The 26,352-nt window shown below is 42.3% G+C and overlaps 1 protein-coding gene and 1 long non-coding RNA gene across 2 annotated transcripts in view; one reads left to right on the top strand and one right to left on the bottom strand.

Annotated features, from left to right (window-relative positions):
* LOC117508369 (WD repeat-containing protein 49-like) overlaps positions 1–26,352 on the bottom strand; it is a 209,099-nt gene that overhangs the window by 78,167 nt on the left and 104,580 nt on the right. The window contains exons 12-13 of the mRNA XM_034168121.1: positions 21,606–21,721; positions 12,648–12,778 (exon numbers count right to left, since the gene is read on the bottom strand). Of these exons, the coding sequence (XP_034024012.1) occupies positions 12,648–12,778; positions 21,606–21,721 (247 nt within the window). The remainder of the gene's footprint in view (positions 1–12,647; positions 12,779–21,605; positions 21,722–26,352) is intronic.
* On the top strand, positions 9,418–26,087 carry LOC117508371. Its single transcript, XR_004560070.1, has 3 exons — positions 9,418–9,512; positions 12,864–12,866; positions 26,076–26,087. It is a non-coding gene; the product is annotated as an uncharacterized LOC117508371 (long non-coding RNA).

Raw genomic sequence — 26,352 nt, 5'->3', positions numbered from 1 at the left:
TGGATTTGAATCACGTGCGTGCGATTACATCAGACAACCTTGAACCCTCGTGCGCATGCGTGAGTTTTTTCACGCCTGTCGGTTACGTCATTCGCCTGTGGGCAGGCTTTGAGTGAGGAGTGGTCCACCCCTCCCGTCGGAATCTCTTTGTCTGAGAACTTCCTGAGAGACTGGTGCTTTGCTTGATCAAAATTTTTTCAAAAACTGTGAGGCACATCGAAGTGGACATCATTCGAGAAATTCAGCTGGTTTTCTGTGAAAATTTTAATGTCTGATGAGAGATTATTGACTGTTGCTGTTGCTTTAAGGACTGCCCACGGAGCGGGACGTCGCGACGCGCCCTGAGCCGCCGCTGTCTGCCTGTTTCGAGCTGAAAGCTTCCAAATTTAAGCCTCTGTTGACCCAGGAGGTCGTGAGAGAACAGAGAACTTTCAGAAGAGGTCGGGATCAGCAGTTTATCCGGACATTCCACTGTTAAAGGAGATTTTATTAATGAAAGGCGTGCGGACGGGTCCACGCGTCGGGACGCAGCCGTCACGGTGCGGCGGCACAGGAAAAACACCTCCGTGTTGATAACCATTTGTAAAAACCAGGCGGCTTTTGATGGCTTTCAGTTGAGTGAGTATCTGAGAAATTGTTTAACAGCTGGACATGTTCCATCTTGTCCTTAAGGCTTCCAACGGAGGTGTTTTTCCTGTGGCGGCGCGCGGCGCCGGCTGCGTCCCGACGCGTGGACCTGTCCGCACTTTCTTTCATTACAAAATCTCCTGTAACAGTGGAATGTCCGGATAAACTGCTGATCCCGACCTCTTGTGAAAGTTCTCTGTTCTCTCACGACGTTGGGTCAACAGAGGCTTAAATTTGGAAGCTTTCAGCTCGAAACAGGCAGACAGCGGCGGCTCAGGGCACGTCGCGACGTCCCGCTCCATGGGCAGTCCTTAAAGCGACAGCAACAGTCCATAATCTCTCATCAGCCGTTAAAATTTTGAATGATGTCCACTTCGATGTGCCTCACAGTTTTTGAAAAAATTTTGATCAAGCAAAGCGTCAGTCTCTCAGGAAGTTCTCAGACAAAGAGATTCCGACGGGAGGGGTGGACCACTCTTCATTTACAGCCAGCCCACAGGCGAATGACGTAACCGACAGGCGTGAAAAAACTCTCGCATGCCCACGAGGGTTCAAGCTTGTCTGATGTAATCGCACGTGATTCAAATCCATAGTTTTTGAAAAAAATAAAAAGGTCCAATACTTTTCTAACAGACCTCGTATTGTATTGACATTCATGTCTAAGATCAGTGTATGTAAACGTCTGACTTCAATTATATAGTGTTCATGTTAGGGTATTTACAGTACAATACAGCGGTGGCCCTCAATTCAGGCCACATGTAGTGCAAACTATGAGGTCTGTTAGAAAAGTATCTGACCTTTTTATTTTTTGCAATAACCTTACGGATTTGAATTACGTGTGATTGCATCAGCCAAGCTTGAACTTTCGTGCGCATGCGTGAGTTTTTTCACGCCTGTCGGTTGCGTCATTCGCCTGTGAGCAGGCTTTGAGTGAGCACAGGTCCTCCCCCCTCGTCGGATTTTCATTGTGAGGAAAATGTCTGAATGGCTGGAGCAGCGCTGCATCAAATTTTTCCAGAAACTGTGAGAGACAGCCAGGTGGACACCATTCGGAAAATTCAGATGGCTTTCAGGGACGATTTTATGGGTATCACACAGATTAAGGAGTGTTACAGCCGGTTTAAAGACGGCGCACAATGGCGGAGGGCGCGCCGCACTCCGAGCGGCGATCGACAGGCTGAAACGACCAGATCATTTCCAAACTTAATGCTGTGTTGATCCAGGATGTCGTCTGACTACCAGAGAAATGGCAGAAAAGGTGGACATAGCACTTTTCCGGCACATTCCACTGTTAAAGGAGATTTTGTCATGAAAACAGGAGAGGAGGAATTCGCCACAGAGCCGCTAATGGCGCGGAATGAAAGCACCTCCGTGTTGGTCTTACAGGACATGTTGTGGCATGCCCAGATCTTCGACAATTTCTCGGATACTCACTCGACTGAAAAGCCACCCAAAGCCGTCTGATTCTTCCAAATGGTGGAAGAGCTGGGCATGTCCCGTGAGACTTCCAACACGGAGGTGGTTTTTGTTGTGCGCCATTACGCAGCTCCGTCCTGATGCGCGAATTCCGCCTCACGTCTTTCATTACAAAATCTCCTGTAACAATGTAATGTGCCGAAAAAGTGCTATGTCCACCTCTCTTGCCATTTCTCTGGTAGTCAGATGACGTCCCGGATCAACACAGCCTTCACTTTGGAAATGATCTGGTCATTTCAGTCTGTCGATGGCCGCTCGAAGCGCGGCGCGCCCTCAGCCGCTGTGGGCCATCTTTAATCCGGTTGTAATGCTCCTTAATCTGTATGATGCCGATAAGATCTTCACCGAAAACCATCTGAATTTTCCAAATGGTTTCCACCTGGCTGTCTCTCACAGTTTCTGAAAAAATTTTGATGCAGCAAAGCGGCAGTCACTCAGCCATTTTCCTGACAATGAAAATCCGTTGAGGGGGCTGGACCACTCCTCCCAGAAAGCGTGCTCACAGGCAAATGATGCAACCGACAGGTGTGAAAAAACTCACGCATGCGCACGAAGGTTCAAGCATGGCTGATGCAAGCGCACATGATTCAAATCCATATGGTTTTTGCAAAAAATAAAAAGGTCGGATAGTTTTCCAACAGACCTCATAAAAGTGGCCACATCAGGAGTGGCCTTTATTGAGGGTGACACATACAACCCCTGGCAAAAATTATGGAATCACCGGCCTCGGAGGATGTTCATTCAGTTGTTTAATTTTGTAGAAAAAAAAGCTGATCACAGACATGACACAAAACTAAAGTCATTTCAAATGGCAACTTTCTGGCTTTAAGAAACACTATAAGAAATCAGGAAAAACAATTGTGGCAGTCAGTAACGGTTACTTTTTTAGACCAAGCAGAGGGAAAAAATATGGAATCACTCAATTCTGAGGAATAAATTATGGAATCATGAAAAACAAAAGAACGCTCCAACACATCACTAGTATTTTGTTGCACCACCTCTGGCTTTTATAACAGCTTGCAGTCTCTGAGGCATGGACTTAATGAGTGACAAACAATACTCTTCATCAATCTGGCTCCAACTTTCTCTGATTGCTGTTGCCAGATCAGCTTTGCAGGTTGGAGCCTTGTCATGGACCATTTTCTTCAACTTCCACCAAAGATTTTCAATTGGATTAAGATCCGGACTATTTGCAGGCCATGACATTGACCTTATGTGTCTTTTTGCAAGGAATGTTTTCACAGTTTTTGCTCTATGGCAAGATGCATTATCATCTTGAAAAATGATTTCATCATCCCCAAACAAGAAAAGTGTCCAAAATATCAACGTAAACTTGTGCATTTATTGATGATGTAATGACAGCCATTTCCTCAGTGCCTTTACCTGACATGCAGCCCCATATCATCAATGACTGTGGAAATTTACATGTTCTCTTCAGGCAGTCATCTTTATAAATCTCATTGGAACGGCACAAAACAAAAGTTCCAGCATCATCACCTTGCCCAATGCAGATTCGAGATTCATCACTGAATATGACTTTCATCCAGTCATCCACAGTCCACGATTGCTTTTCCTTAGCCCATTGTAACCTTGTTTTTTTCTGTTTAGGTGTTAATGATGGCTTTCATTTAGCTTTTCTGTATGTAAATCCCATTTCCTTTAGGCAGTTTCTTACAGTTCAGTCACAGACGTTGACTCCAGTTTCCTCCCATTTGTTCCTCATTTGTTTTGTTGTGCATTTTCGATTTTTGAGACATACTGCTTTAGGTTTTCTGTCTTGACGCTTTGATGTCTTCCTTGGTCTACCAGTATGTTTACACAGAGACTGCTACCTGCTGCTTTGGACTTTGAACTAATAGTCTTTTTCAAGACTTTTTTACTTTTTTACCTTTTTATTTTATTTTTTTTTTACTTTTTTACTTGACTCTACTGGTGGTCGGCTCTCACTGCGGTATTGTATCACTTCTTGTTCCGGAGCACAGCGGTGTTTTTCTGTATCTGTTAGCTGTTTGATCTGCGCAGTTAGATTGATCTAGTTATCTAGATTACGATTTGTTTCCCAGTGTAATCTTTACGTGCCTTAACTAAAGCACTCCTTCTGCTGAATCACCTCTAAATTATTTACACATTATTCGCTTTGCGTGTTTTTAGGAATCCGCTAGCTTAGCGTAGCTACTAGCTCTTAGCCGATTTAGCATGGCGGCTTCTCCTGTCTCTCCCGCACTTTTCTGCTCTGGGTGTGAAATGTTAGTTATTCCTCGGCCTCCTTTAGCAGTAATGGTACTTGTAATAAGTGTAGCTTATTCGTAGCTTTGGAGGCCAGGCTGGGCGAATTGGAGACTCGGCTCCGCACCGTGGAAAATTCTACAGCTAGCAAGGCCCCTGTAGTCGGTGCGGACCAAGGTAGCTTAGCCGCCGTTAGTTCCCCCCTGGCAGATCCCGAGCAGCCGGGAAAGCAGGCCGACTGGGTGACTGTGAGGAGGAAGCGTAGCCCTAAACAGAAGCCCCGTGTACACCGCCAACCCGTTCACATCTTTAACCGTTTTTCCCCACTCGACGATACACCCGCCGAGGATCAAACTCTGGTTATTGGCGACTCTGTTTTGAGAAATGTGAAGTTAGCGACACCAGCAACCATAGTCAATTGTCTTCCGGGGGCCAGAGCAGGCGACATTGAAGGAAATTTGAAACTGCTGGCTAAGGCTAAGCGTAAATTTGGTAAGATTGTAATTCACGTCGGCAGTAATGACACCCGGTTACGCCAATCGGAGGTCACTAAAATTAACATTGAATCGGTGTGTAACTTTGCAAAAACAATGTCGGACTCTGTAGTTTTCTCTGGGCCCCTCCCCAATCAGACCGGGAGTGACATGTTTAGCCGCATGTTCTCCTTGAATTGCTGGCTGTCTGAGTGGTGTCCAAAAAATGAGGTGGGCTTCATAGATAATTGGCAAAGCTTCTGGGGAAAACCTGGTCTTGTTAGGAGAGACGGCAGCCATCCCACTTTGGATGGAGCAGCTCTCATTTCTAGAAATCTGGCCAATTTTCTTAAATCCTCCAAACCGTGACTATCCAGGGTTGGGACCAGGAAGCAGAGTTGTAGTCTTACACACCTCTCTGCAGCTTCTCTCCCCCCTGCCATCCCCTCATTACCCCATCCCCGTAGAGACGGTGTCTGCTCCCAGACTACCAATAACCAGCAAAAATCTATTTAAGCATAAAAATTCAAAAAGAAAAAATAATATAGCACCTTCAACTGCACCACAGACTAAAACAGTTAAATGTGGTCTATTAAACATTAGGTCTCTCTCTTCTAAGTCCCTGTTGGTAAATGATATAATAATTGATCAACATATTGATTTATTCTGCCTAACAGAAACCTGGTTACAGCAGGATGAATATGTTAGTTTAAATGAGTCAACACCCCCGAGTCACACTAACTGTCAGAATGCTCGTAGCACGGGCCGGGGTGGAGGATTAGCAGCAATCTTCCATTCCAGCTTATTAATTAATCCAAAACCCAGACAGAGCTTTAATTCATTTGAAAGCTTGTCTCTTAGTCTTGTCCATCCAAATTGGAAGTCCCAAAAACCAGTTTTATTTGTTATTATCTATCGTCCACCTGGTCGTTACTGTGAGTTTCTCTGTGAATTTTCAGACCTTTTGTCTGACTTAGTGCTTAGCTCAGATAAGATAATTATAGTGGGCGATTTTAACATCCACACAGATGCTGAGAATGACAGCCTCAACACTGCATTTAATCTATTATTAGACTCTATTGGCTTTGCTCAAAAAGTAAATGAGTCCACCCACCACTTTAATCATATCTTAGATCTTGTTCTGACTTATGGTATGGAAATAGAAGACTTAACAGTATTCCCTGATAACTCCCTTCTGTCTGATCATTTCTTAATAACATTTACATTTACTCTGATGGACTACCCAGCAGTGGGGAATAAGTTTCATTACACTAGAAGTCTTTCAGAAAGCGCTGTAACTAGGTTTAAGGATATGATTCCTTCTTTATGTTCTCTAATGCCATATACCAACACAGTGCAGAGTAGCTACCTAAACTCTGTAAGGGAGATAGAGTATCTCGTCAATAGTTTTACATCCTCATTGAAGACAACTTTGGATGCTGTAGCTCCTCTGAAAAAGAGAGCTTTAAATCAGAAGTGTCTGACTCCGTGGTATAACTCACAAACTCGTAGCTTAAAGCAGATAACCCGTAAGTTGGAGAGGAAATGGCGTCTCACTAATTTAGAAGATCTTCACTTAGCCTGGAAAAAGAGTCTGTTGCTCTATAAAAAAGCCCTTCGTAAAGCTAGGACATCTTTCTACTCATCACTAATTGAAGAAAATAAGAACAACCCCAGGTTTCTTTCAGCACTGTAGCCAGGCTGACAAAGAGTCAGAGCTCTATTGAGCTGAGTATTCCATTAACTTTAACTAGTAATGACTTCATGACTTTCTTTGCTAACAAAATTTTAACTATTAGAGAAAAAATTACTCATAACCATCCCAAAGACGTATCGTTATCTTTGGCTGCTTTCAGTGATGCCGGTATTTGGTTAGACTCTTTCTCTCCGATTGTTCTGTCTGAGTTATTCTCATTAGTTACTTCATCCAAACCATCAACATGTTTATTAGACCCCATTCCTACCAGGCTGCTCAAGGAAGCCCTACCATTATTTAATGCTTCGATCTTAAATATGATCAATCTATCTTTGTTAGTTGGCTATGTACCACAGGCTTTTAAGGTGGCAGTAATTAAACCATTACTTAAAAAGCCATCACTTGACCCAGCTATCTTAGCTAATTATAGGCCAATCTCCAACCTTCCTTTTCTCTCAAAAATTCTTGAAAGGGTAGTTGTAAAACAGCTAACTGATCATCTGCAGAGGAATGGTCTATTTGAAGAGTTTCAGTCAGGTTTTAGAATTCATCATAGTACAGAAACAGCATTAGTGAAGGTTACAAATGATCTTCTTATGGCCTCGGACAGTGGACTCATCTCTGTGCTTGTTCTGTTAGATCTCAGTGCTGCTTTTGATACTGTTGACCATAAAATTTTATTACAGAGATTAGAGCATGCCATAGGTATTAAAGGCACTGAGCTGCGGTGGTTTGAATCATATTTGTCTAATAGATTACAATTTGTTCATGTAAATGGGGAATCTTCTTCACAGACTAAAGTTAATTATGGAGTTCCACAAGGTTCTGTGCTAGGACCAATTTTATTCACTTTATACATGCTTCCCTTAGGCAGTATTATTAGACGGTATTGCTTAAATTTTCATTGTTACGCAGATGATACCCAGCTTTATCTATCCATGAAGCCAGAGGACACACACCAATTAGCTAAACTGCAGGATTGTCTTACAGACATAAAGACATGGATGACCTCTAATTTCCTGCTTTTAAACTCAGATAAAACTGAAGTTATTGTACTTGGCCCCACAAATCTTAGAAACATGGTGTCTAACCAGATCCTTACTCTGGATGGCATTACCCTGACCTCTAGTAATACTGTGAGAAATCTTGGAGTCATTTTTGATCAGGATATGTCATTCAAAGTGCATATTAAACAAATATGTAGGACTGCTTTTTTGCATTTACGCAATATCTCTAAAATCAGAAAGGTCTTGTCTCAGAGTGATGCTGAAAAACTAATTCATGCATTTATTTCCTCTAGGCTGGACTATTGTAATTCATTATTATCAGGTTGTCCTAAAAGTTCCCTAAAAAGCCTTCAGTTAATTCAAAATGCTGCAGCTAGAGTACTGACGGGGACTAGAAGGAGAGAGCATATCTCACCCATATTGGCCTCTCTTCATTGGCTTCCTGTTAATTCTAGAATAGAATTTAAAATTCTTCTTCTTACTTATAAGGTTTTGAATAATCAGGTCCCATCTTATCTTAGGGACCTCGTAGTACCATATTACCCCAATAGAGCGCTTCGCTCTCAGACTGCAGGCTTACTTGTAGTTCCTAGGGTTTGTAAGAGTAGAATGGGAGGCAGAGCCTTCAGCTTTCAGGCTCCTCTCCTGTGGAACCAGCTCCCAATTCAGATCAGGGAGACAGACACCCTCTCTACTTTTAAGATTAGGCTTAAAACTTTCCTTTTTGCTAAAGCTTATAGTTAGGGCTGGATCAGGTGACCCTGAACCATCCCTTAGTTATGCTGCTATAGACGTAGACTGCTGGGGGGTTCCCATGATGCACTGTTTCTTTTTCTTTTTGCTCTGTATGCACCACTCTGCATTTAATCATTAGTGATCGATCTCTGCTCCCCTCCACAGCATGTCTTTTTCCTGGTTCTCTCCCTCAGCCCCAACCAGTCCCAGCAGAAGACTGCCCCTCCCTGAGCCTGGTTCTGCTGGAGGTTTCTTCCTGTTAAAAGGGAGTTTTTCCTTCCCACTGTAGCCAAGTGCTTGCTCACAGGGGGTCGTTTTGACCGTTGGGGTTTTACATAATTATTGTATGGCCTTGCCTTGCAATATGGAGCGCCTTGGGGCAACTGTTTGTTGTGATTTGGCGCTATATAAAAAAAAATTGATTGATTGATTGATTGATGTTTGCCTTTAACAACCTTCCCATGTTGTTTGTATTTGGTCCAGAGTTTAGACACAGCTGACTGTGAACAACCAACATCTTTTGCAACATTGCGTGATGATTTACCCTCTTTTAAGAGTTTGATAATCCTCTCCTTTGTTTCAATTGACATCTCTCGTGTTGGAGCCATGTTTCATGTCAGTCCACTTGGTGCAACAGCTCTCCAAGGTGTGATCACTCCTTTTTAGATGCAGACTAACGAGCAGATCTGATTTGATGCAGGTGTTAGTTTTGGGGATGGAAATTTACAGGGTGATTCCATAATTTATTCCTCAGAACTGAGTAAGTCCATATTTTTTTTCCCTCTGCTTGGTCTAAAAAAGTAACCGTTACTGACTGCCACAATTTTTTTTCCTGATTTCTTATAGTGTTTCTTAAAGCCAGATAGTTGCCATTTGAAATGACTTTAGTTTTGTGTCATGTCTGTGATCTGCTTTTTTTCTACAAAATTAAACAACTGAATGAACATCCTCCGAGGCCGGTGATTCCATAATTTTTGCCAGGGGTTGTAATCCAGCATGTGTACAGTACTCGATAACATACTGTGCTGCTGTGAGCATGAAGTATCTGCAAGCAGATTTATAGACTACAGTCAGAGACAAACCATGTTTTTTCACTTAGTCTCAGTCCAAAACATCACAGCACAAGAGCTGGATCCTTTAAAGTCACAAAACAATTATATAAAATCAACACAAGATCAGTCCACAAAAGAGTTAAGCACATAAAATCTTTAACTTGCCTGGCAACATCTGATGCCTTGGAAACATCATGCATTAACATCAGGACATGATGCAGTGTCTTGCTGTCATGCATCTTCAGCGTTTGAATGAATGTTGTTGATCTGCGTTTTACCAACACTGAAATCAACAGCTAACTTTTGTGAACCTTCTCCTTTCCCATTCAAACAATGACTTCACTTTTTCTTCTAGTGTTAAAGCTTTTATTTTCCACAATGTGCCAGTTTTGCCAATGTGAGCCATTTTTCTGTTCTTTTGTTTTCACCTTTTCTTCAACTGCAGCTTTAAAACTTTTCTGTGACATGAGAGTTTCTCCAATGGGAGCCCCTTTTCTTTAGTCTTTTGTTTACTGGAGTAAATGTTATTAGGAGAGTTTGGATGCGACTTCTTGGAATGGCCATTGTTGAGGGATTTTTATCATTTTGAGTGGGCCATTTTATGGGATGGCTGCTCTTGAGAGGTGAAATCAATAGAAAAATAGTTGTTGCAGTAGTATTGCGGCTGTATATGCACAGTGGCCGCTTGCAAGAGGGGCCACTATTAAGGGAGAACACTGTATTAATAATCCCAGTGAATACTGGCATTGGTCAGAGATGTGTTCTGGCTCCTACATTGTTCAATGCTTGTATGGACTGGGGTTTTGTTAGGGTTGTGGAAACCAGTGGTTTAGGTGCCTTTGGCCGTCAACCAGCCAAGCTGGCTGGTTGACATCCAGGACACAAAGTAGTTCTGCAGTGTGGAGACTGAGAGATGCCTGGGAAGAGCTTATGGAGTCATCTGATTCCTAGATAGAGATGTCTGGGTATGCTGACATCACTGGAGGAAAAAAAAGTCCAGGTCTTTAGAGTCCTGTTTATTCTTTTGGTCTTCCTCTATGTTTGTGAGATGTGAATGCTCACCAGTGACCAAGGTTGATGATTGGATATCTTTTGTAAGAGGTCTCTTTGGAGGATCCTTGGGTGCTATGGGAATGACTTTGTGTCAACTGAACGGAGACTAAGATGAGGAATATCACTGTGAGGGAACTTGTCCTATGACAGCGTTTCTCTGGGAAATGAAGCATGAAGCAGCATGCATCTCAGTGTTGAGGACCCCAGTGGTTGGAGAAGGCCAAGGATATGCAATTCCACATTTCTTTTGCCTGTTGCAGACAGATGGTTATACTTCAGAGGGATGGGAATGTAGGTGAGAATACCGGTTGTCTGCCTGGGCAGTTCACATCCAGGAACAACCTGGTTCTGTAGTGTAGTGGATGGAGCAATACATGGCACCAGTGCATGCACCCAAACCTGACCTCACAGTACAATGTGGGTTGGGATTGAACCAAAGATGCTAAAATGTATTGTGCTCAGACACTTGAAACTTTTCAGCCTCAGTCTTAGCTGATGTGGTGTTGCAAGACGATTTATAACTTTGAATTCTGAACTGAATTAGCTGTCAGCCTCCACACAGAAAACCCAGCTCTCCTGCAACGAGAGATGTGGTGCAAGAGTCTGCTTTGATAACAACTGCTCACTTTAATCACATAACTGTTCCCACTTATTTTTTTTCTTATATTTCACTTGGTTATATTTTTTCTTTGATTCATTTTCTTGTCCCTGCCTGTATTTTTCTCCTCCTTTTGTGTCTCTGCCATCTCAGTGGGAGAGCTCATTTGTAAAAAAGTCACAAAGTACAACATAAAATGAAGAGGAGCACACAGCAGAGCACGTTTTAACAATTCCATTTTCTTGCCAGATAAATGTTAACCTGCTGTGGGTATGTATACACATTACCATTCAAAAGCTTGAATCCAGGGGAATTAATCCATTTTGATATTAAATTTAAGTCTGCATTGAAAAGAATCTTAGCACTTTTCATCGACTTCCTCTGCTGCTTCTTCTTCATTCAGCTGCTCCAATTTAGGGGTTACCATAGCACAGCATCGTGATTCAGCAGCACGAAATATACATTAATCTATTGGTTTGTGATATTGTGACGAAAAGTGCCTCATTTTCTTCACGGCAGCATGAATTCATTCCGTGATGGCTACACGAAATTAAAAGTGAAGCGGGGGGATGGGGGTGGTTATGGTTAGGGTGGGGGGAAGGAGTAAAATTAGGTTATGGTTAAGGTTAGGGTCGGGGATAGGAGAAGGGTTAGGAATACTGAGTTTCCATCTTGCCCGGTTCTGCCACAAGTGGATATGATAATTTAAGTGTCTGTTTGCTCTTGATTTGTTGAGCACACTTGAATGAGATAATCAGTTTGTGGTAGAGCACGGAGAGGAAAATGTGCAAGCTGAGGGCCTTTCACCCGGAACATGCCATCTGATCATTTTGACACCTCCCCTTACGTTGAACGCATTGCACGCAGCAAGGGGGGGGCGGAGATTCCTACATCAATATCTGGCTTATTGAGGGCCCAGTGAACAAGCAGAACAATAGCCATCTTTGAGTCACATCAGGAAATGTGGCTGGGCCGAAGGAGAACTGATCAGATGGGGGGAACAATCAGACCGCAACATCGGTCAGAGAGACACAGCAGCTGGTGTATTTGAGTAGACCCACTCAAAGTGAAATTCTTCACATCAGTTGAACCGCGGCCTCCGCCTGCCCATAGGCTGCTGCCATCAACCCTCAGTACAAAAATAATAGTAACGCACAGTGACTTGGAGAAGTAACTTTAATCTGATGACTGATTTGGAAAGATTGCCACATTAGATTACTTGTTACTGAAAAAAACTGTCATATTAGAGTAACACGTTACCGGCAACACTGCTGAGAAGTGGTTAGATTCTGGAAAAAATAAAATACCTATTTCGCTTATGTCATCAAGCTGAGATGGGTCACTACACAATGAAATAGTTTGGTCAAAGGTCAAAATCAAGAGAAACATGGTCCAAATGAAGACCTTTTTTGGATATCTCAACAACCAAAAATCCTAGATGGATAAACTAAAGCATATATTGATCAGTTAAATATTTTAAGTGATTTGTAGGAATGACTTAAAAATGAAATACACCAAAGTCATATGATGAAGTCATATATACTAAAAAACACAATACAGGCATACGTATAATTACATGCACATTTACATAATGTGATGTGTAGCTTGTGCAGGGTAATCATCAGCCCTCTGATGCCTTTCATTTTTCTTGTGATGCCAAAAGAAATAAATAGCGTATTTGAAATGAAAACCATGTACACACACCTGTGACCAGAGTATGTGGAGGCTGGAATGCAGCACACAGCACAACACCATGATGGTGAAGACCCCCCTTCCACTCCGACGGCTCCACTAAAGACTGGGAGAAGGAATCCAGATGAAATTCTGTTAACGTCCTGGGGAAAGAAAAAAGAAATAGGCACATGAAGAGAGAGAGAGAGAGAGAGAGAGAGAGAGAGAGAGAGAGAGAGAGAGAGAGAGAGAGTGTGTATGGGGGGCTCAACACATACTGTTTCCACACAATTTTACACGTCGATGAAACACTGAAACTAATGATTGTCAGGTAAAGCAAAAATTGCATTTGTGTGTGTGTGTGTGTGTGTGTGTGTGTGTGTGTGTGTGTGTGTGTGTGTGTGTGTGTGTGTGTGTGTGTGTGTGTGTGTGTTTGAACCGCTCCATGATCACTGGAAAATAGCATGTGTGTTGCTTCTGTGTGTGTGTGTGTGCGTGTGTGTGTGTCTGTGTGCATAACAAGACAAGATTGTTACTCTAAATGCCATTAAGGTTTTAATTAAAGTTGAACTCAGAAACTCAGAACTAAGAAAAACTTTATCAAAGAGTGGTCCATGGACCATTGGCAGTCTGTGAGCCACCCCCAGTGGTCCTTGATTATGTTGGTAAAATATCACAATTTAAGTTCATGACATATTCTAACTTATTACAGTGAGGAAAATAAGTATTTGAACACCCTACGATTTTGCAAGTTCTCCCACTTAGAAATCATGGAGGGGTCTCAAATTTTCAACTTAGGTGCATGTCCACTGTGAGAGACATAATCTAAAAAAAATCCAGAAATCACAATGTAGGATTTTTTAATAATTAATTTGTATGTTACTGCTGCAATTAAGTATTTGAACACCTGTGAAAATCAATGTTAATATTTGGTACAGTAGCCTTTGTTTGCAATTACAGAGGTCAAACATTTCCTGTAGTTTTTCACCAGGTTTGCACACACTGCAGCAGGGATTTTGGTCCACTCCTCCACACAGATCTTCTCTAGATCAGCCAGGTTACTGGGCTGTCACTGAGAAACACGGAGTTTGAGCTCCCTCCAAACATTTTCTATTGGGTTTAGGTCTGGAGACTGGCTAGGCCACTCCAGAACCTTGATATGCTTCTTACGGAGCCACTCCTTGGTTATCCTGGCTGTGTGCTTCGGGTCATTGTCATGTTGGAAGACCCATCCACGACCCATCTTCAATGCTCTAACTGAGGGAAGGAGGTTGTTCCCCAAAATCTTGCAATACATGGCCCCGGTCATCCTCTCCTTAATACAGTGCAGTCTTCCTGTCCCATGTGCAGAAAAACACCCCCAAAGCATGATGCTTCCACCCTCATGCTTCACAGTAGGGACGGTGTTTTTGGGATGGTACTCAACATTCTTCTTCCTCCAAACATGGCGAGTGGAATTAAGACCAAAAAGTTCTATTTTCTCCCATGACTCCTCTGGATCATCCAAATGGTCATGGGCAAACTTAAGATGGGCCTGGACGTGTGCTGATTTAAGCAGGGGAACCTTCCGTGCCGTGCATGATTTTAATCCATGACGTCTTAGTGTATTACCCACAGTAACCTTGGAAACAGTGGTGCCAGCTCTCTTCAGGTCATTGACCAGCTCCTCCTGTGCAGTTCTGGGCTGATTCCTCACCTTTCTTAGGATCACTGATACACCACGAGGTGGGATCTTGCATTGAGCCCCAGTCCAAGGCAGATTGACAGTCATGTTTAGCTTCTTCCATTTTCTAATAATTGCTCCAACAGTTGATCTTTTTTCACCAAGCTGCTTGGCAATTGCCCTGTAACCCTTTCCGGCCTTGTGGAGGTCAACAATTTTGTCTCTGGTGTCTTTAGACAGCTCTTTGGTCTTAGCCATGTTAGTAGTTGGAGTCTTACTGATTGTGTGGGGTGGACAGGTGTCTTTATGCAGCTAACGACCTCAAATAGGTACTTCTACTTTGGAATAATAAGTGGAGTGGAGGCGGACTAACAGGTCTTTGAGGGCCAGAATTTCTGCTGATTGGCAGGTGTTGAAATACTTATTTGCAGCAGTAACATGCAAATAAATTATTTAAAAAAATCATACATTGTGATTTCTGGATTTTTATTTATTTTTTATTTTTTTGGATTATGTCTCTCACAGTGGACATGCACCTAAGATGAAAATTTCAGACCCCTCCATGATTTCTAAGTGGGAGAACTTGCAAAATCGCAGGGTGTTCAAATACTTATTTTCCTCACTGTAAGTGTTTCTCAAACCATTTAAAAATGACTCCAAAATCTAATAGAGAGAAAATTTAACTTTTCATGATTAACTCTTTCCTGTCTCCACAAAGTGAGGTGACATGATCAATTTAATCAAGGGAAGGTTTAGGGTTAGAGCACTTTAAATTTTGTTGTTTCCTGAGATTGAACTCTCGTTATAGAGTAGGTAGGTCAGTGGGACAACACTGTTAAACCTGACAAGTCGACTTTACTTAAAAAAATATGATTGCCTGGAAAAAGATAAGTAAGGAGAAAGTACTTTTTTCATTTAAAATTATTCTAAATTAAAAATGTACTTGTTCCTTTCTCATCTTTTTTTCCGGGCAATCGGGTTCCACATTTTTTTAAGTAATGTCAACTTGTCACGTTTTACAGTGTAGGAGTTGGATTACAAATATGTAGACCTGGGCCAGGCTACCTGTTTAACAGTGTTGCCACAGTTACTTTGAAAAGTTACTGTATACAGTTACTTCATTTGCAGCTTAATACAGTTACTTTATTAACAGCTGCCGACAACTTTTCAGCAGCTGGGGAATGCAACTAATAAGGTAACTCTAACTTGGTTACTCTTAAGATTGAGTAATCAGGAAAGTAACTAATCAGCAAAGTAACTAATAGTTACTTTGCTGAGTACTCAATCTTAAAATAACCAAGTTAGATTACTAGTTACTTTATTAGTTACATTCAACAGCTGCCAACAAGTTGTCTGTAGCTGCTAATGAAGTAACTATAAAGTAACTTTGTAATGTAACTGTATACAGTAACTAATAAAGTAACTTTATAATTTAACTGTATAAAGTAACTAAAGTAACTTTTCAAAGTTACTGTGTCAACACTGCTGTTTACATCTGCATTGTCTTAGTCCACGCAGCTATAAAGGGGACCAGCCTTGGCTGTGGAAGTAGCCTGTGGCCAACTGGTTTCCCATTCAGAGGGAGTTTTAAACTCTTATCTGCTTCACATTATAGAATCCAGGGATAAACACCGGCAACAAATGGCCTCATGACCTGCATTTAAATTTATTTCTTGTTCTTCTGCTGAGATCTAGAGGTGGATTCTGAATCATTTTCTTGAAACCTTTATTTTAACATAGCAATGTTGGACATTTGCACCTACTTTGAGTAATGTTTGCACTGTTCAGTGATTTGAGTTAAAGCAGCCACATATCAGACAGAATCCATTTTTTGTACAGTTCTGAATAAGAATCCAGATCTGTCACACTAACAAATGATCTTGAGGCACATTGGTAGAGATCATCAGGTATTGTAATAACAAATACGAAGTCTGTCAGAAAAGTATCTGACCTTTTTATTTTTTTCAAAAACCATATGGATTTGAATCACGTGTGATTGCATCAGCCACGCTTGAACCTTCGTGCGCATGCGTGAGTTTTTTCACGCCTGTCGGTTGCGTCATTCGCCTGTGAGCAGGCTTTGTGTGAGCAGTGGTCCACCCCTCTCGTCGGATTTTTATTGCAAATAAAATGTCTGAATGATTTGGAGCTTTGCTGCATCAGATTTTTCCAGAAACTGTGAGAGACCTCCAGGTGGACACCATTTGGAAAATTCAGATGGCTTTCAGGGACGATTTTATGGGGATTACACAGATTAAGGAGTGCTCCAGCCGGTTTAAAGACTGCCCACAGCTGCTGAGAGCGCGCCGCGCTCCAAGCGCTGATCGACAGGCTGAATCAACCAGATCATTTCCAACGTGAAGGCTTTGTTGATCCGGGACGTCGTCTGACTTCCACAAAAAAAGGAAGAAGGCGTGGACATCAGCACTTTTTCAGCAGATTCCACTGTTAAAGGAGTTTTTTTCATGGAAAGAAAAGTGAACGGATGGGCCACCGTGCCGTTCATGGCCCGGCACAAAACCACCTCTGTGTTGGTCTCACAGGACGGCTTTCAGATGGCTTTCAGACGGCTGTCGGAGGGTTTTCAGTCGTGTGACTAACCGAGAAATTGTGCATGAGCTGGACATGCCAGAACATGTCCTGTGAGGCTTCATCACGGCGTTGCTTTGCGCCATGCGGCTCCACCGCGACGCGCGGAATTCCTCTGCACATCTGTCTCAATGTGCCGAAAAAGTGCTGATGTCCACGTCTTCCGCAATTCCTGTGCTATTCAGAGGACGTCCCGGATAAAACACAGCGTCCAGTTTGGAAATGAACGGCACATTCCACTGTTACAGGAGTTTTTGTCATGGAAAGAGGAGCGGAGGAATTCTGTGCGTCGCGGTGGAGCCGCATGGCGCAAAGCAATGCCGTGATGAAGCATCACAGGACATGTTCTGGCATGTCCAGGCTCATCCACAATTTCTCGGTTAGTCACACGACTGAAAACCCACCGACAGCTGTCTGAAAGCCATCTCAAAGCCGTCCTGTGAGACCAACACGGAGGTGGTTTTGTCCCGCGCCATGAACGGCTCCATGGCGCATCCGTCCGCTTTTCTTTCCATGAAAAAAACTCCTTTAACAGTGGAATGTGCCGAAAAAGTGCTGATGTCCACGGCTTCTGCCTTTTTTGTGGAAGTCAGACGACGTCCCGGATCAACAAAGCCTTCATGTTGGAAATGATCTGGTTGATTCAGCCTGTCGATCGGTGCTTGGAGTGCGGCACACTCTCAGATGCTGTGGGCGGTCTTTAAACCGGCTGGAGCACTCCTTAATCTGTGTAATCCCCATAAAATCGTCCCTGAAAGCCAACAGAATTTTCCGAAAAGGTGTCCACCTGGAGGTCTCTCACAATTTCTGGAAAAAATTGATGCAGCAAAGCTCCAAATCGTTCAGACATTTATTCGCAATAAAAATCCGACGAGAGGGGTGGACCACTGCTCACACAAAGCCTGCTCACAGGCGAATGACGCAACCGACAGGTGTGAAAAAACTCACGCATGCGCACGAAGGTTCAAGCTTGGCTGATGCAATCACACGTGATTCAAATCCATATGGTTTTTGAAAAAAATAAAAAGGTCCGATACTTTTCTGACAGACCTCGTATAGTTGCAGCTACAGCAAAAATATACTCAGAGAGTGACATGATACATCTTAAAAATACAGGATTTTCAAGTCTCTACAAACTCTTGTCACACACATTTTCAGACATGATGCTTGACAATGGGTGCTGAGCTCTCAAAAGCTGATTACATCAGCACTATTATGGTATTCCATTAACGCTACTATGGTATGGTATTCACAAAAAGTGATAAACAACTCAAACATCGAACAAATAACAAAAACTAGCAACTAAGTCATAGAAAATAAAAACTGAACTCAAAATAGAATGAAGCGTAAACCTGAATAACTACAAAAAAGAACCAGTGAGCAAAAACCACAACATGGAAGACTGTAAATGGGGAAGACAAAAGGACTCAACGGCAGCAAAAACAAGGACATGATGAATTTGGAACTGGGGGACATAATGATGCACAGACAGCGGGAGATCACACAGATGACACACACACGCAGGAGAAAGACATCACCCATACACACACACCAGACTCCAACATGAATAAGGGGTGCACACACACACCTACCAGACTCAGATATGACAGAACACCACAGGGACCCACACGTGAGACAGACAGAGGGAGGAAATACACAAAACAAGACACAGACACAGGCAAATCCAGATACTCACAGACACCACTGCCCTTCCTGACACAACTTCACATTAAATGGAATATGGGCATGAGGTTCCTTGAATCAGGAACCTTTTCCTCTGGAAACAAGTGCACTAACAACTTGACTACCATCCTGCCAAATAAAATTAAATTTGCACAATATCTTGAGCTACAAACATGCATTAATGTGAATTGCAGGATGGTTGGACCTTGGTAGAGCTACAGTATGAGCTCCCAAAGTGTCTTTCTAGTTCAGAAACTGAATAATAGGAGACGTGCCCACAGTGATGTCTGTCAATCTATGTGAAATCATTCATACTGCAAGAATGATTTCGACCAGGTGGCAATAATATATGTTATACTAATCAAGCCACTGTGAAGTAGCAGATTGGTTTCTGAAGAACGGAACAAATTGGAGCAATTTACAATCTGTGACTGCTGTTGTCTTACATTTGTGTACTTTTACACAGAGGAACATTAGGGACAGTAGAGCAGAGATTGCATTTGAAGGGATTCTTTTTATGCTTCATTTGCAGTTTGAGAGTGGGAACATTTGAATTTATGGTTATATCAATGCAAAAAAATTTAAACCTTGTCCTCCCCACCCCCCTACAAAGGGGGTGGGGGGACAGGCAGGCTATTACTTTACAATGTTACAGTAGGTATTATGCAGATGTACTGCTGTAATATTTATTATCTCCTTTTTTACTGCACTTCCAAGAGTTCTGCTTTTTAAATCTTTTGTTCTTTTCCATCAGGGCACTTTTATTGCTTTATACTGTTGTGCACATTGTGAGCATGTAATGAAAAAATGATGCACCGTGGTTTCAAACTGAGGAATATACCGACCTGTGGGATTTCCGACTGCATCAAATCCAGTGAACAGCAGAAGGCAATAGGGCTTTAAATTACACCCTGCTATTTGACGCAGCAGTGCAAGAATAAAACTGCGGTCAGGATGGACGTGGAAAAAAGGATACAGTATGAGTGATAAAAGTCATAACAGCAGCATTTTCTTTTACTACTGCTGATCTGTCAAGTGTTTTTTTTTTTCTTTGTTTTTTTCACCACCCCAGTGTGTGTGTGAGACAGAAAGTGGAGTCATATAATTCGATATCAGCGCACTGCTGCGTTCAGCTCACTGGCTGTGAAATGGTGATGGTGATCAAGTGCAGATCTGATGTGTGTCTGCAAAGAAGCAAAAATGTGATGCAGCGATACTAATATGAAGGTGTCATGATGCATTCTGACATGCTAGAGTGTAGATGTCCAACACACTTTAAGTCCTAACTTCACATTTGCAGAAAAGATTCAGCATATTTCTTCATTGCATATCCTGCTTGAACATGCAAGAAATACTTGGACCCTGAAGACCATTTTAGCTGATTTTACTCATTCCATTTTTAATTTTTTCTTTAAAAAGTGAACTGATCGTTTAGTGGGGATTTGCTCATTTTTCTATGAGAAATGTTTAAAGCAGAATTCCCTTTAGATTTTCTTATGATTTAAGTCATAAAATGGATTTTCTTCTGCAGCACAATAATTTTTTTTACCATGTGCCAAATTGTGTGTGTGTGTGTGTGTGTGTGTGTGTGTGTGTGTGTGTGTGTGTGTGTGTGTGTGTGTGTGTGTGTGTGTGTGTGTGTGTGTGTGTGTGTGTGTGTGTGTGTGTGTGTGTGTGTGACAAATTGGACAAAGATCAAGGCCAACAAAACATAACTCAAAAAACTTTTACCATGATATCTCCAGTACTACATATTGATCATTAAAATTTAATTATTAGAAATGACATCATGATGAAGTTACAAAGAAGTCATAACATGAAGTCATATCATAATAACAATAGACTGTGTGGTCCCTCAAAGCTAACCTTATGCATTGCTGACAATAAGTATTTATAATTAAGAATTTAAACTTCTCATCTCAGTCAGTGTGCAGAGCATGCAGGGTGTGCATCGACCCTCTGGTGCCTTTCATATTTCTTTGTATTAAAATATTCACAATCATATATCAAAAATATGCAGGAAATCCTCCTTATATGTAAACAATTTAGGATTTTGTCCCAAGCAAGTTGGAATACAACAACACATGACACAAAACTCAATTTTCCAGAAACATTTCCATACTACATACGTTTCTCCAGGTTACACTGGAGTTGCATCAGGAAGTGCATCAGACGTAAAACTTGTGCCAAATACCAATGCGGATCTAGCTGTATCTGCTGTGGCGACCCCAAACAAAATGGGAGCAGCTGAATGGACAACAACAACATTTCTATACTACATATGCTAGTTTTAGCAACATGAAGCCAAAGAAACAAGTTAGGCATTCAGTTGTGATGGAATGTGCTAAAAATCTGTAAAAATTTTAACAGAAAGACATTGCAGACCAAAAGCAGATTAAGTACCTTTGTTGGTGAGGAAACGTTTACTGACCTAGACTTTGCAGATGATGCTGTTATCTTCGGTGATCAGTGGATACCGATTGCAGCATTTGAGAGGCTGAGTGAAGAATCTGAGTGTTTGGGTTTGTGATCAAGACAGAACCAGGCTTTTGGCGTCTTGATGGACTCAGTCATCAAAAGTATACGTTTATGTGGCGAATGTGTTGAACTTGTAGAGACACTCACTTATCTTGGCAATGACATTCATGTCTCTGGGTCCTCAGCCTTTGAGATTGAGAGCTTATAGAGTCATGAGGTTGCTGGACAGAGGTTTTTAGCAATGCTGATATATATTTGCAGAACAACAAGGGTCCAGGTTTCAAGCAATCTGGTGCTTCTTGCCATACTGTATAGTTATAGTTGTGAGACTTGGTTACTAACCATTGATCATGAAACTGTTTTCATGTACAGCAAATTGGTGTTCAGGTCTGCTGTGTGCAATGGTATAAAATGTAGCTTAGACTTTCTCTCAGGACCCTCGACTCGAACTGAGATCAGTATCCCGACATTTTGTCGAAATGTTAGTCATTTATGAAAACATATTTTCATCTACACTGACAGAGTGTGTGGATTTAACTTTGAGAGCAGAATGTGAAAAGTAGACTATGCACGCTCACCTGTTCCAGCCCATCATCAGTATGCTCCTCTTTAGCAAGAGGACCTGTGAGATGTTCACAGGGCGGCCCAGACCTGCATTCATTGTGTGCAGGCAATGACCATTGAAGTCCCAAACCTGCAGAAAATGATCAAAATATTACTTATTCTTCTAAAAGCAAAGTACATGCAAATGCCAACTAACAAAAGACTAAACAAACACAGTCATGTGAGCCAATCATTATCATGATTGGCTTTATCATTATCATAGCCAATCAGCCAATCATGTCCCTACAGACGTGTATCAGCAGTAGCACATGTAGCGATTGTTTTCTGTTTGGTGTGTCTGTCAGTCCTTTGTGAAGAAAATAACTCTAAGAGTTTTAATCCAATATGGGGTAATCCTGGTGGTATAACTGAAGGTCATCCAAGGTCAAATTGATTCGATTTCCAAAAGAATTTGTTCAAAGTCAAGTTTACAGGCCAAGGTCTAAATTTTGGGCCAACATTGGGCCACCCAGTGGGCTGTGAAAAGTATATCTAACAAGATGGCACTGCACAAATAAAATAGCAATATGGTGACGTAAAAGAGACTAAAGTGAAGACAGTGGTTTCCAGTCTTGTGGTCTGTGTTGTCTCTATAGTCAGGGGTGCACATAACTGGTACTTATTGTGCTTGTGTGTGCTAAAACTCATTGACGCACAGCAGAGGGAAATATTTTTCAAACAATCTGTCATTGTTTTCCTCTTATGAAGGAACCTTGTGTTTTCTGCTGCACATCATTTATTTTTAGCACACACAAGCACCATGAGTACCAGTTATGTGCATGCCTGTCTATAGTCCAAGACTTCTTTGTGTCCTTTTGCTTCAGGGTTAAGTCTCTCTTAAACTGGCTACACTACCCCCTGTGATTTCCAGGGCTATTGGTCTTTTCATCTGTGTCTGTAAGCTTTAAAAAACTGACAAAAATCTGAACAAAATGTACACAGAGGGAGGACCAAAGGCTCTGTCAGTATCCATATTAAAGGCCTCTTCACACATAGCATGAATGAGGCAGAATGGTGCACAAAGGAGGATTCAGACGACAGTCGTGCACATATCACAACACTACACTACAGTCACCCGGCAGTTGGCACATCCATTTGGCCACAGCACATGCACACCACAGTCACGTCGCACTCGCACTGGAAGCCCAATCGAATGGCGGTGAAGATGCAGTCATACCGCCATTCCACTAAAGTCACGACATTCATACCATTCAGACTGCTGTCAAGGGTCTGGTCGAAATGTTCGGCCACGTCAAATCCTGGCCGAATATCCCAAACGAGCCAGCCTTCACACTACAGGCCAAATGAGGGCGAAAGGCGGGTGAATGCCCATTCTCCCACACACATATTCACACACACATATTCAGCCAAAACTGTTTATCAAGAAAAAACCCACACAGATTTTAAAATCACACATTGAAGATCAGGGAAGTAAGACGGGACACATATTTAACACATATGACATGTTTCCAGTCCAGTGTATTTTACCATCCTCAGCAGGTCTTGTGAAGAGAGCAGACACAGTGCGGGCCCACGTTTTCCTTCCAGATTATTAGACATCAGATGACGACTGAACCTCATTCATCCGGCACTCGTGCTCATGCACCCAATCATGCACGACTTAGTCAACACAGGACTCCCCCACATTCTGAGTGGTCGTACGCCAGTTGTACATGGCTGTCCTAATGTCTGTCCCTCCCGACTGCATCTCGATCTTGGCCATTTTTCCCAGACATCAGACTTCAGACTTCAGTCAACTTTATTGATCCCAAAAAAGGGCAATTACATTTACACTCATTTACCTCAGACAAGATACAGCAATTAATCCACAATTATTACTTGTTTACCGTAATAATGGCACACATCAAAATTAAAGAAACACATATACATTTGACATTGTTTATGTGCACTGAACCTGAAGTAGTCCATCTTCCGAATTGAGGAAAAGTGGGTGAAGGCCGCAGCAGGAGGGGCCCGCGCCACCCAGCCTGGGGGTTGAAGGCTGCAGAAGTAAAAACCGCGCTGCCTTCGAGGTGGCAAGGAGGAAGCCAGGGTGGGGGGAGTGGAGAGACACGGGGGGTAATAAGGATGGAGGGAAGGAGACATGCATCGTGTGCAGATGATTTAAATTTCTGTCAATTTCTGTCCGTGTGTGTGTAAAGTCTGACAGTTTCTGTCCATGTGTGTGTGTAAAGTCTAATGTTGCTAGGCAACAGCAGACTGGGGGGGGGGGGTAGATGAGAAGTGGGGGGGTGAATTCCTTCACCAAGGCTGTAGATCCTTCTGGGGGAAGAGCAGGGAATTTGGCCTTCAGGAGCCGATAAGGCTGCAATGTTGATGTTTGGCAGAGAGATACAGAATTCTATTTACTGCACCCCTGACCATCGAGAGTCCAAATTTATGAAGAATATTCTCTGGTCCTCAGCAGTACAATTCCTTTGCAATGCAGTGATTTGCTCCGAGATTGAATCCATTTTGAGTTTGAGTTCAAGAGTTCATGCAGTCTGAGATTACACAGCATTGCCCAACTCATTAATTATGACGGACTGATGAGGGGACAAAATTCTGGAAGCAGCCGTCTTGCTAATATTCCTGTGGGTCAGGGCAGCGCACATACCAATCAGCACCAAACCTCCCACCATAAAAGCGAATATGAATGAATCCTCAATGTCTTCCACAGAGAGTGGAGCCACATGTCACACTCCAATCTCTCAGGCATCGAGAGCAGAGCCCGCTGGGTAGGTTCCATCAGGGCACGCAGGGTCCCCAAACCCTGATCTCCTTGTCGAAAACAAATGGTGTCAATGGCGTTGAGAGACCAGCTGATCAATTCCATAGTTAATCCAAATCATAATTTGAAGAATTCACAGTCTGGTGAAGCTGGGACTTTGAAGATCGGAGCAGAGATAGAGAAAGATTCTTGAGAGGGTAGTTGTAAAACAGCTAACTGATCACCTGCAGAGGAATGGTCTATTTGAAGAGTTTCAGTCAGGTTTTAGAATTCATCATAGTACAGAAACAGCATTAGTGAAGGTTACAAATGATCTTCTTATGGCTTCGGACAGTGGACTTATCTCTGTGCTTGTTCTGTTGGACCTCAGTGCTGCTTTTGATACTGTTGACCATAAAATTTTATTACAGAGATTAGAGCATGTCATAGGTATTAAAGGCACTGCGCTGCGGTGGTTTGAATCATATTTGTCTAATAGATTACAGTTTGTTCATGTAAATGGGGAATCTTCTTCACAGACTAAAGTTAATTATGGAGTTCCACAAGGTTCTGTGCTAGGACCAATTTTATTCACTTTATACATGCTTCCCTTAGGCAGTATTATTAGACGGTATTGCTTAAATTTTCATTGTTACGCAGATGATACCCAGCTTTATCTATCCATGAAGCCAGAGGATACACACCAATTAGCTAAACTGCAGGATTGTCTTACAGACATAAAGACATGGATGACCTCTAATTTCCTGCTTTTAAACTCAGATAAAACTGAAGTTATTGTACTTGGCCCCACAAATCTTAGAAGCATGGTGTCTAACCAGATCGTTACTCTGGATGGCATTTCCCTGATCTCTAGTAATACTGTGAGAAATCTTGGAGTCATTTTTGATCAGGATATGTCATTCAAAGCGCATATTAAACAAATATGTAGGACTGCCTTTTTGCATTTACGCAATATCTCTAAAATCAGAAAGGTCTTGTCTCAGAGTGATGCTGAAAAACTAATTCATGCATTTATTTCCTCTAGGCTGGACTATTGTAATTCATTATTATCAGGTTGTCCTAAAAGTTCCCTAAAAAGCCTTCAGTTGGTTCAGAATGCTGCAGCTAGAGTACTGACGGGGACTAGCAGGAGAGAGCATATCTCACCCGTGTTGGCCTCTTTTCATTGGCTTCCTGTTAATTCTAGAATAGAATTTAAAATTCTTCTTCTTACTTATAAGGTTTTGAATAATCAGGTCCCATCTTATCTTAGGGACCTCGTAGTACCATATTACCCCATTAGAGCGCTTCGCTCTCAGACTGCGGGCTTACTTGTAGTTCCTAGGGTTTGTAAGAGTAGAATGGGAGGCAGAGCCTTCAGCTTTCAGGCTCCTCTCCTGTGGAACCAGCTCCCAATTCAGATCAGGGAGACAGATACCCTCTCTACTTTTAAGATTAGGCTTAAAACTTTCCTTTTCGCTAAGGCTTATAGTTAGGGCTGGATCGGGTGACCCTGGACCATCCCTTGGTTATGCTGCTTTAGACGTAGATTGTGGGGGGGTTCCCATGATGCACTGTTTCTTTCTGTTTTTGCTCCGTATGCATCACTCTGCATTTAATCATTAGTGATCGATCTCTGCCCCCCTTCACGGCATGTCTTTTTCCTGTTTTTTTCCCTCAGCCCCAACCAGTCTCAGCAGAAGACTGCCCCTCCCTGAGCCTGGTTCTGCTGGAGGTTTCTTCCTGTTAAAAGGGAGTTTTTCCTTCCCACTGTTGCCAAGTGCTTGCTCATAGGGGGTCGTTTTGACCGTTGGGGTTTTTCATAATTATTGTATGGCCTTGCCTTACAATATGGAGCGCCTTGGGGCAACTGTTTGTTGTGATTTGGCGCTATATAAGAAAAAAGTTGATTGATTGATTGAGATAGAGAGCAGAAAGGAGGAGAGGAGAGGGGAGGAATGCGACCATCCTTGCCGGAGTCCCAAGCTGATCTCGGCCCATTCAGCCTGAAT

The sequence above is a fragment of the Thalassophryne amazonica genome, chromosome 4 (assembly GCF_902500255.1).
Source record: "Thalassophryne amazonica chromosome 4, fThaAma1.1, whole genome shotgun sequence".
NCBI classification, from domain to species: Eukaryota; Metazoa; Chordata; class Actinopteri; order Batrachoidiformes; family Batrachoididae; genus Thalassophryne; species Thalassophryne amazonica.
Note: the sequence above shows the minus strand (reverse complement) of the source record. Positions and strands in the feature narration are given on the sequence as shown.